Genomic DNA, 15,239 nt, shown 5'->3' on the forward strand with positions numbered 1-15,239 from the left:
TTTTTCCTATTTGACATAAACAGACACAGGAAGTTTTAGGTTTATTTGTAGAGTGAATCCTAATATGCTTAAAAAGCAGACTTCAGAGAGCAAACATATACAAAGCTACTTTGAAAAGCCATTTACACTTAAGTTTCTCTACAATAGAGAGATTAACTCCAGCCTCCTGAGGGGTCGGGTGCCCTCAGTGAATCCTGACGCTCTTGTGAAGAGCAGCATGTGAACCAGAGTCGATTCCCGCCAAGTCTTAGTCATCGCCCAGGAAGAGGACAGCACCGATTCCCCAGCCATCGCTGCCTTCGAGCTGCTCCCCGCCATCATCTTCAGTCGTAGATGGGTCACATGCTTTTCCTTGCTTCCTCTGATTCTTAGGAGTACAGAGTGGGTTATTTTTTTCTTTGATCTCGGAGCGTGAGTTTGAAATTGTTTCTCTTTTGACAGCATGTTGTAGGCAGTTATAGAACCTGTAAAGAATTAAATAGACGGTCACATATATGAGTGTTAATGGATGACTGAAACAAACCACGAACTGGTCTGCTCTTTCGAAGTATGACAATGTGGTGCTTTAACCTTATGAAATCAACCGACTACATCTTTCTTGGCCTTCACTGCTGTAAAAGTGTGTTTTCAACTCTTTCAGAGCAGCTCTCACAGGTGAAGCCAGCCATGCGGACGCCATGTCGAGTTGAGTGCTGTGTTTCCATCTCTGCCACACTTGCCTACTTCTGGATATTCAGCTCCTCCCACCACAGAGATATTCAGGTAAGACCCGCCCCAGGGCCTGGTCAGCACTTCCTTTAGCCACACTTCTAACTGCACTAGTGAGTTCACAGCTCCTCACCTTGGAAGCCCAGTGACTGACTGAAGGGCTCTTCACTGCTCACCATTCCTCGGTCCCTGTCAGAAAGCCCACCTACACTGCTACAAAAGCTTTCCCAGCATGCTCCACCTTGGACTCATCTCTCTACTCCATGCCTGCTGTCCTTCTCCTTTCTTTGGTATCTGAAGTGCTTTCTGAAAGAACGTGTAAGTCCATATTTGTCCTCACCCAGTCCATTATCTTCATGAAAATAAACAGTACACTATTCATTTCTGGTGTCCTGCTAATGAGAACCACACTGTCTAAGGACAGTACTGGGCTAGCTCTCATCTGATGTGGAGTGGAGCTGGGAGGTGTGGTAGACAAAAGGTTCACTAGTTCTATGGTTGATTACTCAGTCACTAACCAGTGTTATCACCTCCTGGTTAAAGAAAATACCTGCAAAGACCTAAATGCAAGAACCAAAGTGTGAGACAAACAGACCAACAAATAAAACAATGGAAACGTTACAAGACCAAATCTGGTAATGATTGCTTTCTTGGCCTTAACACCAAAACAGGCAACAAAAGAAAATCAGAAGACAGCTTCATAAGAATCTATAACTTTCCTGCCCCTACAGATACTGCTGGTAGTGAGCAGGGCGTCCGCAGACACAGAAACTATCACCTGTCTGTCGGACATCCAGCAGATAGGAATCCCGAACTTCAGAGCAAAACAACAACCAACTGAAACTTGGACAAGAAACTCGACAGACATCTGTGAGGATGGCAGGCAGGTAGATGGCTGAATACCACTACACACCAGAGAACAAGCTGAACCCTACTGAGGGTCGCCTCACACCACCCTGCTGCTGTCTGCAAGGCAGGGCTCTGAGTTGTCATGGCCTGTGACAATGCAAGATGCACATCTGCCGTGGGCAGCATGTGTGCGGCTCTTCAGGGGGTTAAATGTAGATTTACCATGCTACTCTAGTTCTGAACTAGAGACCTGCAAGTGGGAGGAGTGTGCTTGGCGAGCAATGCTCAGAGCCGTGACAGTCTCACAGGTAAAACTGCCCATCAACAGACAAACAGGGAAACAAAACCCCATTGTGTGTGCACCATAAACACAATGGAAGAGAGAAGTCACTGATGCCTGCTACAGCATATCAGCTGTCAGGGATGCAGCTCTGGGGTAGGTTTCCTATGAAGCGCACACAAGGCCCTAGGCTCAATTCTCAGGCAACAAACAAAACTGCTACATCACAACAGAGTGCAGAGACGGCAGCTACAACAGGACAACAGGACATCATGACAGAGTACACAGACGCAGCTGCACAACGGGACAGACTGCATAATCTCACTAGCTGGAGAGTTGACACACAGAATGGGGTGCTCTGAGGGCTGCAGGTGGGGAGTGCCTGTGCTCAGTGGACGCAGTTTCTGTTCAGGAGGATGAAGGCTCTGGAGGTGGTGGCGATGGCTACTAATCACGTGAATGTATGTAACGCCATTGGTTAAAATGGTAAATTTCTGTTACACACATTTTACCACAGTAAAAAAGATAAAAAAAATAAATAAATCAACTGCTGGAAACAGATTCAATTACTATGCCTTTCTGATTTCTTTACTCTTAACAATATTATATGCCAATATAGTCATCCCTTTATTCTGTTTTATTTAATATTTTATTACACAGTTGATGAAAAGAAGAACATGGTTAATTTCTTTCTACTCAGGGCCACATGGCTTTCTCAGATGCAGGGCTTAACCTCCTGTTAACAAAGAAACCCTTCCCTCATAGTCAGAGGCAGACCTACAAGCTTCAAGTTTTCCACCTGGAAATCGTTATGTATGAAATATCTTACAGTGTCTGTCAGTCCCTGTCTCTTCCAGTCTCCAAATTGGCACTTTACAAAGCAGGCCAAGCTCCCTCACTGTCCTGTCTGGTTCCAGACACCGCGGGCTCTCAGCTCCTCTGCTGGCAAGTCCCTCCCCACAGAGGACAGGCGTGGGAACTACTTTCGCAAGCATGACTATGAACAAGACCTTTCCTCTACTAGAGCATTTTAGGGTACGAGGAGATGGCTCGGTGGGTAACAGCACTCACTGCGTAAGCATCAGGACCCGACTTCAGATCCTGACACCCCTGTAAAAGGCTCATGAGTGGTCTGTGAGCCAGTAGGGCTGCTGGGACCTTGTGACACATCCTAGCACCAGGGTGAGTGAGGAGCCATGTCTCAAGGGCATAAGGCAAATAGAGACAGGGCAGGACAAAGGCCGTTACATTTACATACATATGGAAACGTGCACACAGGTACAGACACCATACACACATACACACAGCACACACACACACACACACCTGCAAACATGCACATCACACATACACACATCTGCATACATCTGCAGGTATCACACACATATATCATACACGTACATAAGCTTGAACACATGTGCACATATACCATATACACATACAAGTCTCACATACGTGCCACGTGTGATCACACACACATCACACACACATGTATGCATACATATCCACATCTGCATATGTCGTACACACAAACATCATACCTATACACACATATGCACACATATTAACACATATGCAGAAATATTTTTAAGTACTTTAACTTGTAACTTTGTCAGGCTGCTAATCTATTTGGGGTTGATTAAGTGTTATTTGTCGGGCTGAGGTTTCCCAATTCTTTTGATTGTCTAAACCAGAAACTGGCCCCATGATGAGGTAGGCTTCACCCTATACCCACCCGTGGCTGTCGAACTTTTCTCTCCTAGGATCAGGAGTTCTGTGCCTGCATCTGGCTGCTCCCTGAGGAGCCCTAATTTGCTTGCACACTCTACTCTGAATTCACACGTATTCTTGTAATCAGGATCTTAAGACACTTTTGCCCTTCTTTAATTTTTCCCTGATTTTATATGATGAGTCTGCTCTCTTGATAGCGGCATACAAACTATCATCTCAAAACACATTTTTGAGGCAATGGATTTAACTCATAATTTGATTTTATGGTTGGTGAGCATGGCTCAATTAACTTTGCCAGGTGTAGAGTTAGCTGATCCTGAGCTATATTTATAAACTTATTGAAATTCAGGGCAGAAAACAGGAGAAACTGAACTGCTGCTTCCTGCGTTGTCCCCCCCCCCCCCGTCCCCTGCATCTTCCTCCCACCCCACCCCCTACAGACACACACACAACACACACAGCCCAGTGTCTATGTGGCACAGTGAGCTTTGTGGCAGTGAGTGTCTGTGTGCAGCTCATGTCTGCAGGCTGCTGGGAAGCTAGGCAAGCTGCCTACCTGAAAGCTTTGCTTTGGTTAGATAGTTCATGCTTGGTGGCAAGGATTTATCATCAAATTTTCCTAAACCAGGATCTGTGTGCTGAGATGACCACTGTGTGTAAGGGATCAGCTGCCCCCCTACCCAACTCTCCAATCTAGTACAGGTCACTCAGTAACCTAAGGGAGGCTTCAGTAACTCTAGATATGGTAGGCTTCAGAGTTGAGTGACAAAGGAGGAAGGTCTCCCTGTTCTGAGTTCACAGCAGGCACTGAGGCCTGCCATGAAGTACATGCTGTTTAATGACTGGCAACTCTTCTTTGAGGTGGCATTTCACCCAAGTTACAGATAACACGATCAAAATACAACAGTGACTTGGTAGAACAGGGCTGAGTAATTTGGTGGGACAGGGTTGAACCTGGGCTGCTGTGGAAACTAGGTCCCATTGGTATCACCGGTGCCTTTGTCTTAGCTGAGGTTGGACACCTCTAGGTAGTCAGGGGTTTCAGGCAGGCATGTCAAGCCATGGGCTCTTCTCCAGTATAAGGACATGACTCTGACACCAATGCAGAGATCAGCTCAGGTGACAGACAGACATCCGATCCACATCCTGCTCTGAGACCAGCTTGATGGGCTGCTGCATAGGTCTTGAATAGAGGCAATGAAGATGGAAAGAAAAGTGACTGAGAGATACTTAGACAGCGATGCAATGCGAGATTTTCAAAAGTGTGGGGAGAAAAAAAGGGAAATTACATAAAAATGTCCATCACTCTGCACCTTATAAATATACAACTTGTCCTGGTGAGCCACAGTGAGATGGCTCTGCGGTCAAAGAAGTTGCCACACAGGCCTGATGGCATGAGCGCGATCTTCTTTTCCTTTAATTTTATTTTTCTTGGATATTTTATATATTTACATTTCAAATGTTACCCCCTTCCCCCCCACTCCCATACTTTTCCCCTCTCTCCTTCCTTCTATGAAGATAATCTCACTACCACCAACTCCAACCTCAACACCCTGGCATTCCCCTACACTGGGGAAGTGAGCCTTAACAGAACCAAGAGCTTCTTCTCCTCCTGTTGATGGTAGACAATGCCATCCTCTGCTACACATGCAGCTGGAGCCATGGGTCCCTCCATGTGTACTCTTTGGTTGATGGTTTAGTCCCTGTGAGCTCTGGGGGGATCTGGTTGGTTGATATTGTTGTTCTTCCTATGACGTTACAAATCCATTCAGCTACTTCAGTCCTTTCTCCAACTCCTCTATTAGGGTCCCAGTGCTCAGTCCTACAGTTAGCTGCAAGCATCTTCATTTGTATCAGAAAGGTTCTCACAGAGCCTCTCAGGAGACATCCATTTCAAGCTCTTGTCAGCAAGCACTTCTTGGCATCAGCAATAGTGACTGGGTTTTGTGGCTGAATATGGGATGGATCCCCAGGTGGGGCAGTCTCTGGATGGCCTTTTCTTCAGTCCCTGCTCCATGTTTTGTCTCCATATTTCCTCCTGTGAGTATTTTGTTTTCCCTTCTAAGAAGGACTGAAGAATCTACACTTTGGTCATCCTTCTTCTTGAGCTTCATGTGGTCTGTGAATTGTTTCATGGGTATTCCAAGCTTTTGGGATAATATCCACTTATCAGTGATTTCACACCATGTGTGTTCTTTTGTGACTAGTTTACCTCACTCAGGATGATATTTTCTAGTTCCATCCATTTGCCTATGAATTTCATGTAGTCAATTGTTTTTAATAACTGAGTAGTATTTCATTTTGTAAATGTACCATATTTTCTGTATCCATTCCTTCGTTGAAGGGCATCTGGGTTCATTCCAGCTTCTGACTATTATAAATAAAGCTGCTGTGAACATAGTGGAGCACGTGTCCTTGTTATATGTCGGAGCATCTTTTGGGTATATGCCCAATTTTCTGAGGAACCTCCAGACTGATTTCCAGAGTGGTTGTACCAGCTTACAATCCTACCAACAATGGAGAAGTGTTCTTTCTCCACATCCTCACCAGCATCTACTATCGCCTAAATTTTTTATCTTATCCACTGTGACTGGTGTGAGGTGGAATCTCAGGGTTGTTTTGATTTGCATTTCCCTGATGACTAAGGATGTCGAACATTTCTTTAGGTGCTTCTCAGCCATTCTATAGTCCTCAGCTGTGAATTCTTTGTTTAGCTCTGTACCCCACTTTTAATAGGATTATTTGATTCTCTAGCGTTTACCTTCTTGAGTCCTTTGTATATATTAGATATTAGCCCTCTATCGGATGTAGGATTGGTAAAGATCTTTTTCCAATTTGTTGGTTGCCTTTTTGTCCTATTGACAGTGTCCTTTGCCTTACAGAAGCTTTGCGACGTTATGAGGTCCCATTTGTCGATTCTTGATCTTAGAGCATAAGCCACTGGTGTTTTGTTCAGGAAATTTTCCTCAGTGTCCATGTGTTCGAGGCTCCTCCCTACTTTTTCTTCTATTAGTTTGAGTGTATCTGGTTTTATGTGGAGGTCCTTGATCCACTTGGACTTAAGCTTTGTACAGGGCGAGAAGAATGGATCGATCTGCATTCTTCTACATGCTGACCTCCAGTTGAACCAGCACCATTTGTTGAAAATGCTGTCTTTTTTTCCATTGGATGGTTTTGGCTCCTTTGTCAAAAATCAAGTGACCATAGGGGGGTGGGTTCATTTCTGGGTCTTCAATTCTACTCCATTGATCTACCTTCCTATCTCTGTACCAATACCATGCAGTTTTTATCACTATTGCTCTGTAATACACCTTGAGGTCAGGGATGGTGATTCCCACAGTTCTTTTATTGTTGAGAATAGTTTTTGCTATCCTGTTTTTGTTGTTTTTGTTGTTGTTGTTGTTTTGTTTTTGTTATTCCAAATGAATTTGCAAATTGTTCTTTCTAATTCTATGAAGGAGTTAGAATTTTGATGGGGATTGCATTGAATCTGTAGATTGCTTTCGGCAAGATGCCCATTTTTACTATATTAATCCTGCCAACCCATGAGAATGGGAGATCTGTCTATTTTCTGAGACCTTCAATTTCTTTCTTAAGAGACTTGAAGTTCTTGTCATACAGCTCTTTCACTTGTTTGTTAGAGTCACACCAAGATATTTTATACTATTTGTACATATTGTGAAGGGTGTTATTTCCCTAATTTCTTGCTCAGCCTGTTTATCCTTTGAGTAGAGGAAGGCTACTGCTTCGTTTGAGTTAATTTTATATCCAGCCACTTTGCTGAAGTTGTTTATCACTGTAGGAATTTTCTGGTGGAATTTTTGGGGTCACTTAAGTATACTATCATATCATTTGCAAATAGTGAAATTTTGACTTCTTCTGTTCCAATCTGTATCCCTTTGACCTCCTTTTGCTGTCTGATGGCTCTGGCTAGGACTTCAAGTACTATATTGATAGGTAGGGAGAGAGTGGACAGCCTTGTCTAGTCCCTGAATTTAGTGGGATTGCTTCAAGTTTTTCCCCATTTAGTTTGGTGTTGGCTATTGTTTTGCTCTATATGGCTTTTACTATGTTTACGTATGGGCCTTGAATTCCTGATCTTTCCAAGACTTTTACCATGAAGGGGTGGTGAATTTTGTCAAATGTTTTCTCAGCATCTAATGAGAAGATCATGTGATTTTTTTTCTTTGAGTTTATTTAATATAGTGGATTACATTGATGGCTTCCCCTATATTGAACCGTGCCTGCAACCCTGGGATGAAGCCTACTTGATGAGAATGATCGTTTGGTGTGTTCTTGGATTCGGTTTGTTAGAATTTTATTGAGTATTTTGCCATTGATATTCATAAGGAAAATTGGTCTGGTTTTCTTTCTTTGTTGGGTCTTTGTGTGGTTTAGGTATAAGTGTAAAAGAACAAATTGGGTAGCGCTCCTTCTGTTTCTATTTTGTGGAACAGTTGGATGAGTATTGGTATTAGGTCTTCTTTGAAGGTCTGAAAGAATTTCATATTAAACCCATCTGGTCCTGGGCTCTTTTTGGTTGGGAGACTTTTAATGACTGCTTCTATTTCTTTAGGAGTTATAGGGTTGTTTAGATGGTTTATCTGATCCTGATTTAGCTTTGGTACCTGGTATCTGTCTAGAAAATTGTCCATTTCACCCAGATTTTCCAGTTTTGTTGAGTATAGGCTTTTGGTTAGTCTGGCTAAGGGTTTATCTATCTTGTTGATTTTCTCAAAGAACCAGCTCCTGGTTTTGTTGGCTTTTTTGTATAGTGCTTTTTGTTTCTACTTGGTTGATTTCATCTGAGTTTGATTATTTCCCACTCTCTACTCCTCTTGGGTGTATTTGCTTCTTTTTGTTCTAGAGCTTTCAGGTGTGCTGTCAAGCTGTTAATGTATGGTCTCTCCGGTTTCTTTTTGGAGGCACTCAGAGCTACTAGTTTTCCTCTCAGTACTGCTTTCATTGTATTCCATAAGTTTGGATATGTTGTGCCTTCATTTTCATTAAATTCTGAAAAGTCTTTAGTTTCTTTCTTTCTTCCTTGACCAAACTGTTATTGAGTAGAGCATTGTTCAGCTTCCATGTATATGTGGGCTTTCGGTCATTTTTTTGTTGTTATTGAAGACCAGCCTTAGTCTGCGGTGATCTGATAGGATGCATGGAATTATTTCAGTTTTCTTTTATCTGTTAAGGCCTGTTTTGTGACCAATTATATGGTCAATTTTGGTACCATAGGTACTGAGAAGAAGGTATATTCTTTTGTTTTAGGATGAAATGTTCTATAGATATCTGTTAAATCCATTTGGTTCATAACTTCTGTTAGTTTCACTGTGTCTCTCTTTAGTTTCTGTTTCCATGATCTGTCCATTGATGAGAGTGTGGTATTGAAGTCTCCTAATATTATTGGGTGAGGTGCAATGTATGCTTTGAGCTTTAGTAAAGTTTCTTTTATGAATGAGGGTGCCCTTCCATTTGGAGCATAGATATTCAGAACTGAGAGTTCATCTTGGTAGATTTTCCCTTTGATGATTATGAAGTGTCCTTCCTTATCTTTTATGATGACTTTTGGTTGGAAGTCGATTTTATTCGATATTAGAATGGCTACTCCATCTTGTTTCTTAGGATCATTTGCTTGGAAATTTTTTTCCCAGCCTTTTACTCTGAGGTATCTTCTTTTGGGTTTAAGGCAAGACGATTACTTTCTTGCTTTTTCTAGGGTGTAGTTTCCCTCCTTATGTTGGAGGTTTCCATCTATTATGCTTTGTAGAGCTGGATTTGTGGAAAGATATTGTATAAATTTGGTTTTGTCATGGAATATCTTGGTTACTCCATCTATTGTAATTGAGAGTTTTGCTGGATACAGTAACCTGGGCTGGCATTTGTGTTCTCTTAGTGTCTGTATGACATCTGTCCAGGATCTTCTGGCTTTCATAGTCTCTGTTGAGAAGTTTGGTGTAATTCTGATAGGTCTACCTTTATATGTTACTTGATCTTTTCCCTTCCTGGTTTTAATATTCTTTCTTTACTTTGTGTATTTTGTGTTTTGACTATTATGTGACTGGAGGAAGTTCTTTTCTGGTCCAACCTATTTGGAGTTCTATAGGCTTCTTATATGTTCATGGGCATCTCTTTCTCTAGGTTAGGGAAGTTTTCTTCTATAATTTTGAAGATATTTACTGGCCCTTTAAGTTGGGAATCTTCATTCTCTTCTATACCTATTATCCTTAGGCTTGGTCTTCTCATTGTGTACTGGATTTCCAGGATATTTTGGGTTAGGAGCTTTTTGCTTTTTGCATTTTCTTTGAGTATTGTGCCAATGTTGTGTATGGCATGTTTTGCCCCTCAGATTCTCTCTTCAATCTCCTGTATTCTGTTGGTGATGCTTGCATCTATGACTCCTGATCTCTTTCCTAGGTTTTCTTTCTCTAGGGTTGTCTCCCTTTGTGATTTCTTTATTGTTTTTATTTCCATTTTTAGATCCTGGATGGTTTTGTTCAATTCCTTTACCTGTTTGGTTGTGTTTTCCTATAATTCTTTAAGGGATTTTTGTGTTTCCTCTTTAAGGGCTTCTACTTGTTTACTTGTGTTCTCCTGTATTTCTTTAAGAGAGTTATTTATCTCCTTCTTAAAGTCCTCTATCATGATCATCCAAATTTTTAAATCCAAATCTTGCTTTTCTGGTGTTGGATATCCAGTATTTGCTGTGGTGGAAGAACTGTATTCTGATGATGGCAAGTAGTCTTGGTTTCTGCTGCTTAGGTTCTTGTGCTTACCCCTTGCCATATGGTTCTCTGATGTTAGTTGGTCTTCCTGTCTCTGACTAGAGCTTGTCCTTCCTGTGAACCTGTGAGCCTGTGATCTTAGGAGTGAGAGCACTCCTGGGAGACCAGCTCTCCATTGGCAGGTTTTGGGTCCAGAGTGCTGTGGGACAGCCCCAGCTCTGGGTGCAGATGGAGGCCTGAAGGGTCCTGTCCTAGGCCGCCCTACAGCTCCAGAGCACTGTGTACTCCCGGTGGGTCTCTATTTGGTTCATCAGTGGAGAGAAAGTGGAGTCTCACCTGTGGGCTTAGTAGTGAGAGGGCTCCTGAGAGACTAGCTCTTTGTGGGCAGGTTTTGGGTCCGGAGGACTATGGGACAACTTTAGCTCTGGGCGCAGAAGGAGACTGGGAGCTTGATCTTCAAAATCATATAATTCACAAAGGTGTCATCTGACCTCTACAACAGGTGATTTGGCTCACTTGCACACACATGCATGTACACATACATACTCATGTAATATACATGCATATCCACTCACACACCCACTCACCACATACATCCACTCATGCACACACACATGCACTCACACACATATACACATGCATGCACACACATGCACTCATATACATACTCATGCACACACACATGCACTCACTCATACACACATGTATGCACACACATGCACTCATACACCCACTCATGCACACACATGCACTCACACACACTCACACACTTGCCACATACACCCACACATGCACTCACACACATACACACATGTATGCACACACATGCACTCATACACCTACTCATGCACACACACATGCACTCACACACACATTCATGCACACACACACACACACACACACACACACTCACACACAGGTACAGCTTGCCTAGGGTACCTGAGTGGCACTAATTGCATACATGGAAGGCAGCATTTATAGACACACTCTGTTAAAAGGGCACCATATGTTCATTTGCCAGGAGGTCCAATGGAAGGCAAAGCAGAAAGATGTGAATTGGAATCAGTCTCCATTCCAGTTCACCAACGAGGGAGGCAACTCCAGATTTGCACCATGACAACAGCTGGTTGTTGAACTAGCCTGGGGTCTAAGACGCTGTCAGAGTGGAAAGAGGAGCCCAGGCAACTTTCAGGGCAGTGTACACAACTCCCCTCAAGCTGTGCCCACCGCTGTCGGACTCTAGCTAGCAGTGTTGCTGGTGGTCACATCTGTCTCTGCAATGCCTCCTTCTGCAATTGTGGAGTGCCATCTCACTGTGCTCTAGTTGCACTGGACCTCAGTCACCTTTCTTTTCTCCGCAGGAGGGAGATGATTACATAAGTTGCCTGGATTATAAACTTAAAATAAAAGAACATGCATCCCTATTTCAAGTACAATGTAGGCATGTATGAATAACATGGGAATAAATAATTAATGTACCTTCCAATTCTTCTCTTGTTTTCCTCCATTTTCTGATTTGCTGTAGTTAAGAGGAACTCAATATATTCCTCTGTCACCAACAGTTTCCCCTTGTGGGTTAATGGGACTTCCAATCCATGTGTACTCCGGACAGCCTGGGTAGATAGGAGTTTAGATGTGAAGAAAAGAGTCTCTGCCGATGGGGCTCAGTTACAACAGTTAACTCCCGTTACAGCAAGTAGGCCCTTGACTTCATCTAATTTACCAACCTCAAACCAACCAAAGGAGACAGAACAGACTTCTGCAAGGACAGTCTATACATCCTGTTTTAGAGGAGATAATATCAGAGAATTTAACAACTTCATACAGTTTCAACAACACTATGGCTTAGAAAGCTTTGGCACATGAACAGAAATAGATGCCACAGCAATACAGGCCTCGAGGAAAATGAGAGTGTCTTCGGGCACCTGCTGGAGCTGAGTACGGCAAACAGGAAGCCCTGCTTCCTCCACCGCAGCATGGCTGCCTCTTCAGGGCTATGGCTGCTGATCTTAGCAACTGTGGAGGAAACAGTATATCCCTGTGCATCCCAAAGCCGGGTAGAGGGCAAGCACAGAAGCAAACAGAACAAAAAACAAAACCAAGCCCCTACAAAGCCCATTTGCACTGAGGAACAGAAACTCATGTATTAGATCTCTAGTGAGCTTCCTAGTAGCCAAGATAAACCAGAGGAGCACAGCCTGGCTCCTGCCTCTAGGAGCTCACACTTAGAAATAAACAACCGCACAGAATCACAGCATAGCACATGAATCCTTGTGTGTGTACAAACATTCACAAGTGAAACACGATAATCACATGACAGATGCTCTGGTGAAGTCTGGTGCTCGGCTCCACACCAAAGCAAGCATTTGTGTGGGATTTCCAGGGATAACGACAATTTCATCAAACATAAAAACAGAGAGTGGAGGTTCTAGTCAGAGCAGCAACAGCGGTAGAACAGATTTGTGCATGCACACATAACACACACACACACACACACACACACACACACACACACACACACACCACACACACACACACACACACACCTACGACAGTTTAAGGCTGTGAGTAACTAGGAAAAGCTTGGGAGACTCTGGTGTTTTGAAGGAGAGATTCTGGCAATGTGGGTCAGGGACTGGCATGGCTGGAGGAGACCTCTCTCTCTCAGAAATGAGGAGATGGATGCCGAGTGCTGGCTCAGGACCAGGACAGGGTGCAGGACCTGGTTGGCAAAGGCACAGAGGCAGATTCGATCAGACCATGATTGACTGGAAACAGGGAAAGTGAAAGAAAGGTAAAGATGTGTGTGAACTTTCCCTTGGGCACGCATGATGTGCTGTGGAGTGAAGGCTTTGAGTCAGTCAGTCAGTCAGTCAGTCAGTCAGTCAGTCATGCTCTGAATTCCTTGCCAGTCACCTCTGTTTGAGAAACAGGCTGTTTGTTAAAAATAGAGTGGAGGGAGCTCAAAGAGAAGGAGTTTGACAGTGTTCAGATACAATATGTCCTGTGCAAACAGTAGACACCACAGAGATCAGAATCGGGCAAAATTACCATGTGTCTGCTTGGCCGGAAAAGGACAAAAAGATCGAGGCCTGCAAGGACCTTGGGGTAATTGAGATCAAGGGCTGGCAAACTGTTTCTGTGAAGGGACAGATAACACATTTCCTTGATTTTGCAGATCACACAGTATGTCACTACACAGTTTTGATGCAGTGATATGAAACAGACAATGCAATCATGCATCGGAGGGTAGAGTGAACTGCTCCCCACGGCTGGGCTTGGCTCAAGGATAAAGATGTGCTAGGCCTCTGAGGAGACAACAGAGGCAAGCACAGCTGTGGATAGAGGTTGTCAGCAAGGAAGACTTGGTGCCCAGGAGGCTGTGTACACAGCACCACCACAGTTATCATCATCCCTGATGACTCAGGAGAAGGCTGGAAGAACAAGGAACAGGTACAAGCAGAGAATGTGGTTAAAAAAAAGGGGGTGGGGGAGGACTCAGATATGAATCCAACGGCTGGATGGCATTTTGGGAAGGAGGGACAGGGCGGGGGGAACTAACAGACAATCTTGTTCATGTCAGACTCACAGAACTGTGTTGAGAGAGTCTCTGTGTACTGTGTGGAAGCATTCCCCACAATAAAAAGCCCATGTCCAGTGAGCTGATACAGGCTTACAAGGGGGGACATCTGGGCGCAGAGAGAGGAACGCTGGGAGATAGTCAGGTGGGAACACTCGCCACCTGGACTCCAGGAAGTTGGATACAGGAAGCCAAGGAGCGGCAACCAGCCACAGGGCAGAACCTAGACTAGCTTAAACAGGACAAGCGAATTATGAGCTAGCAGGAACAAGCCCAAACTTATGGCCTTGTCCATGAATGATTCTCAGTCATCATTTGGGAACTTGGGCGCAGGAAGAAAAGACAGCCGTTTCAGAGCTGTTCCTGCCGATGGCATGGCTCCTTACCAGCATGATCTTCCCTCGCTTCCCCACGGTGATGCCTGAGTTCCTGAAGCCAGAATCAATGGCCACTGAATGCTGTAAGAGAACACAACACCCTAGGTTCTGGGCTGCCAACCTGCCAGACCCTCAGCCCTGTCCCGTAAGTGGCAGAAACAGGTAACTGAAAACCATCAATGTGATTGGCTGCGTGGGCTGTGCTTCAAAGCCCATCATGATGCCTGGTATACAAACTCCGAGAGCCGCCTCAGAAACCTCACCAAGAGAGGGTAAAACTGGCTTCTGACCAATGACTGTGAACTAAAGCACATGACCAAACCATGCTGGACGGAAGCAAACGTCAAACGAATGAAGTGCTTTCTCTAAGAAAGGAGGCTTCCCTCAGCATCCTCTCCCGTCCTAAAGGAAGCCGTAGCTGTAGCTGTGAGGGGCTATGGCCTGAGCGTGTGCCGCACCCATGGAGATGCTCAGGCATCTCGTCAGCTCTAAAGGGCACAGGCCTTCCTCAGCTCAGTGGCTCTTGACTGGGCATGGTTCTGTCCCTCAGGGGTGTTCTGCAGTGACAGGAAGGATTAATGGTTGCCAAGCTGTCACAATTACAGGACAGTTGTGGTGGCAGGGACGCTTCCACAACACTCTATGGTATAAAGAACCAAATATCCACAGTGCAGGCATGGAGAATTTACTGTACAGGGCTCTCCTTTTGAGGTATCGTCAGTGCCCTGTGTTGGGCACCACGAGGATTGTACTGATGAGTCCCATCTCCAGTCTGAACCACTCACCCACAGGGGACTCTGTTTTAGAGTCCCATTCCTCACTCAGCCAGGCTTTGGCCCAGAACACCATGGTCCATCCAATGACTCAGGCTCCAGAGTGAGTATGCCTTAGCTTTTCCCCTTTAACGCCCCCTTCTACCCCCAACCCCTTCCACCTGGCCTACTCTGTGCTAATTTCTCACGGGTCTGTTCCCATCTGGTTCTCTCTGC

The 15,239-nt window shown here is 44.3% G+C and overlaps 1 protein-coding gene across 3 annotated transcripts in view; it reads right to left on the minus strand.

Moving 5' to 3' along the window:
* Tyw3 (tRNA-yW synthesizing protein 3 homolog) overlaps positions 1-15,239 on the minus strand; it is a 22,111-nt gene continuing 6,872 nt past the window's right edge. The window contains exons 4-6 of one of the 3 annotated variants that reach the window (NM_001399415.1): positions 14,260-14,331; positions 11,773-11,906; positions 1-464 (exon numbers count right to left, since the gene is read on the minus strand). In NM_001399415.1, coding sequence (NP_001386344.1) covers positions 248-464; positions 11,773-11,906; positions 14,260-14,331 — 423 coding nt within the window. In that variant the 3' untranslated portion in view covers positions 1-247. The remainder of the gene's footprint in view (positions 465-11,772; positions 11,907-14,259; positions 14,332-15,239) is intronic. The other 2 variants (NM_001399416.1, XM_039103890.2) reach the window with 2 other exon arrangements.

This window comes from Rattus norvegicus, chromosome 2 (assembly GCF_036323735.1).
Source record: "Rattus norvegicus strain BN/NHsdMcwi chromosome 2, GRCr8, whole genome shotgun sequence".
In the NCBI taxonomy this organism is placed as follows: domain Eukaryota; kingdom Metazoa; phylum Chordata; class Mammalia; order Rodentia; family Muridae; genus Rattus; species Rattus norvegicus.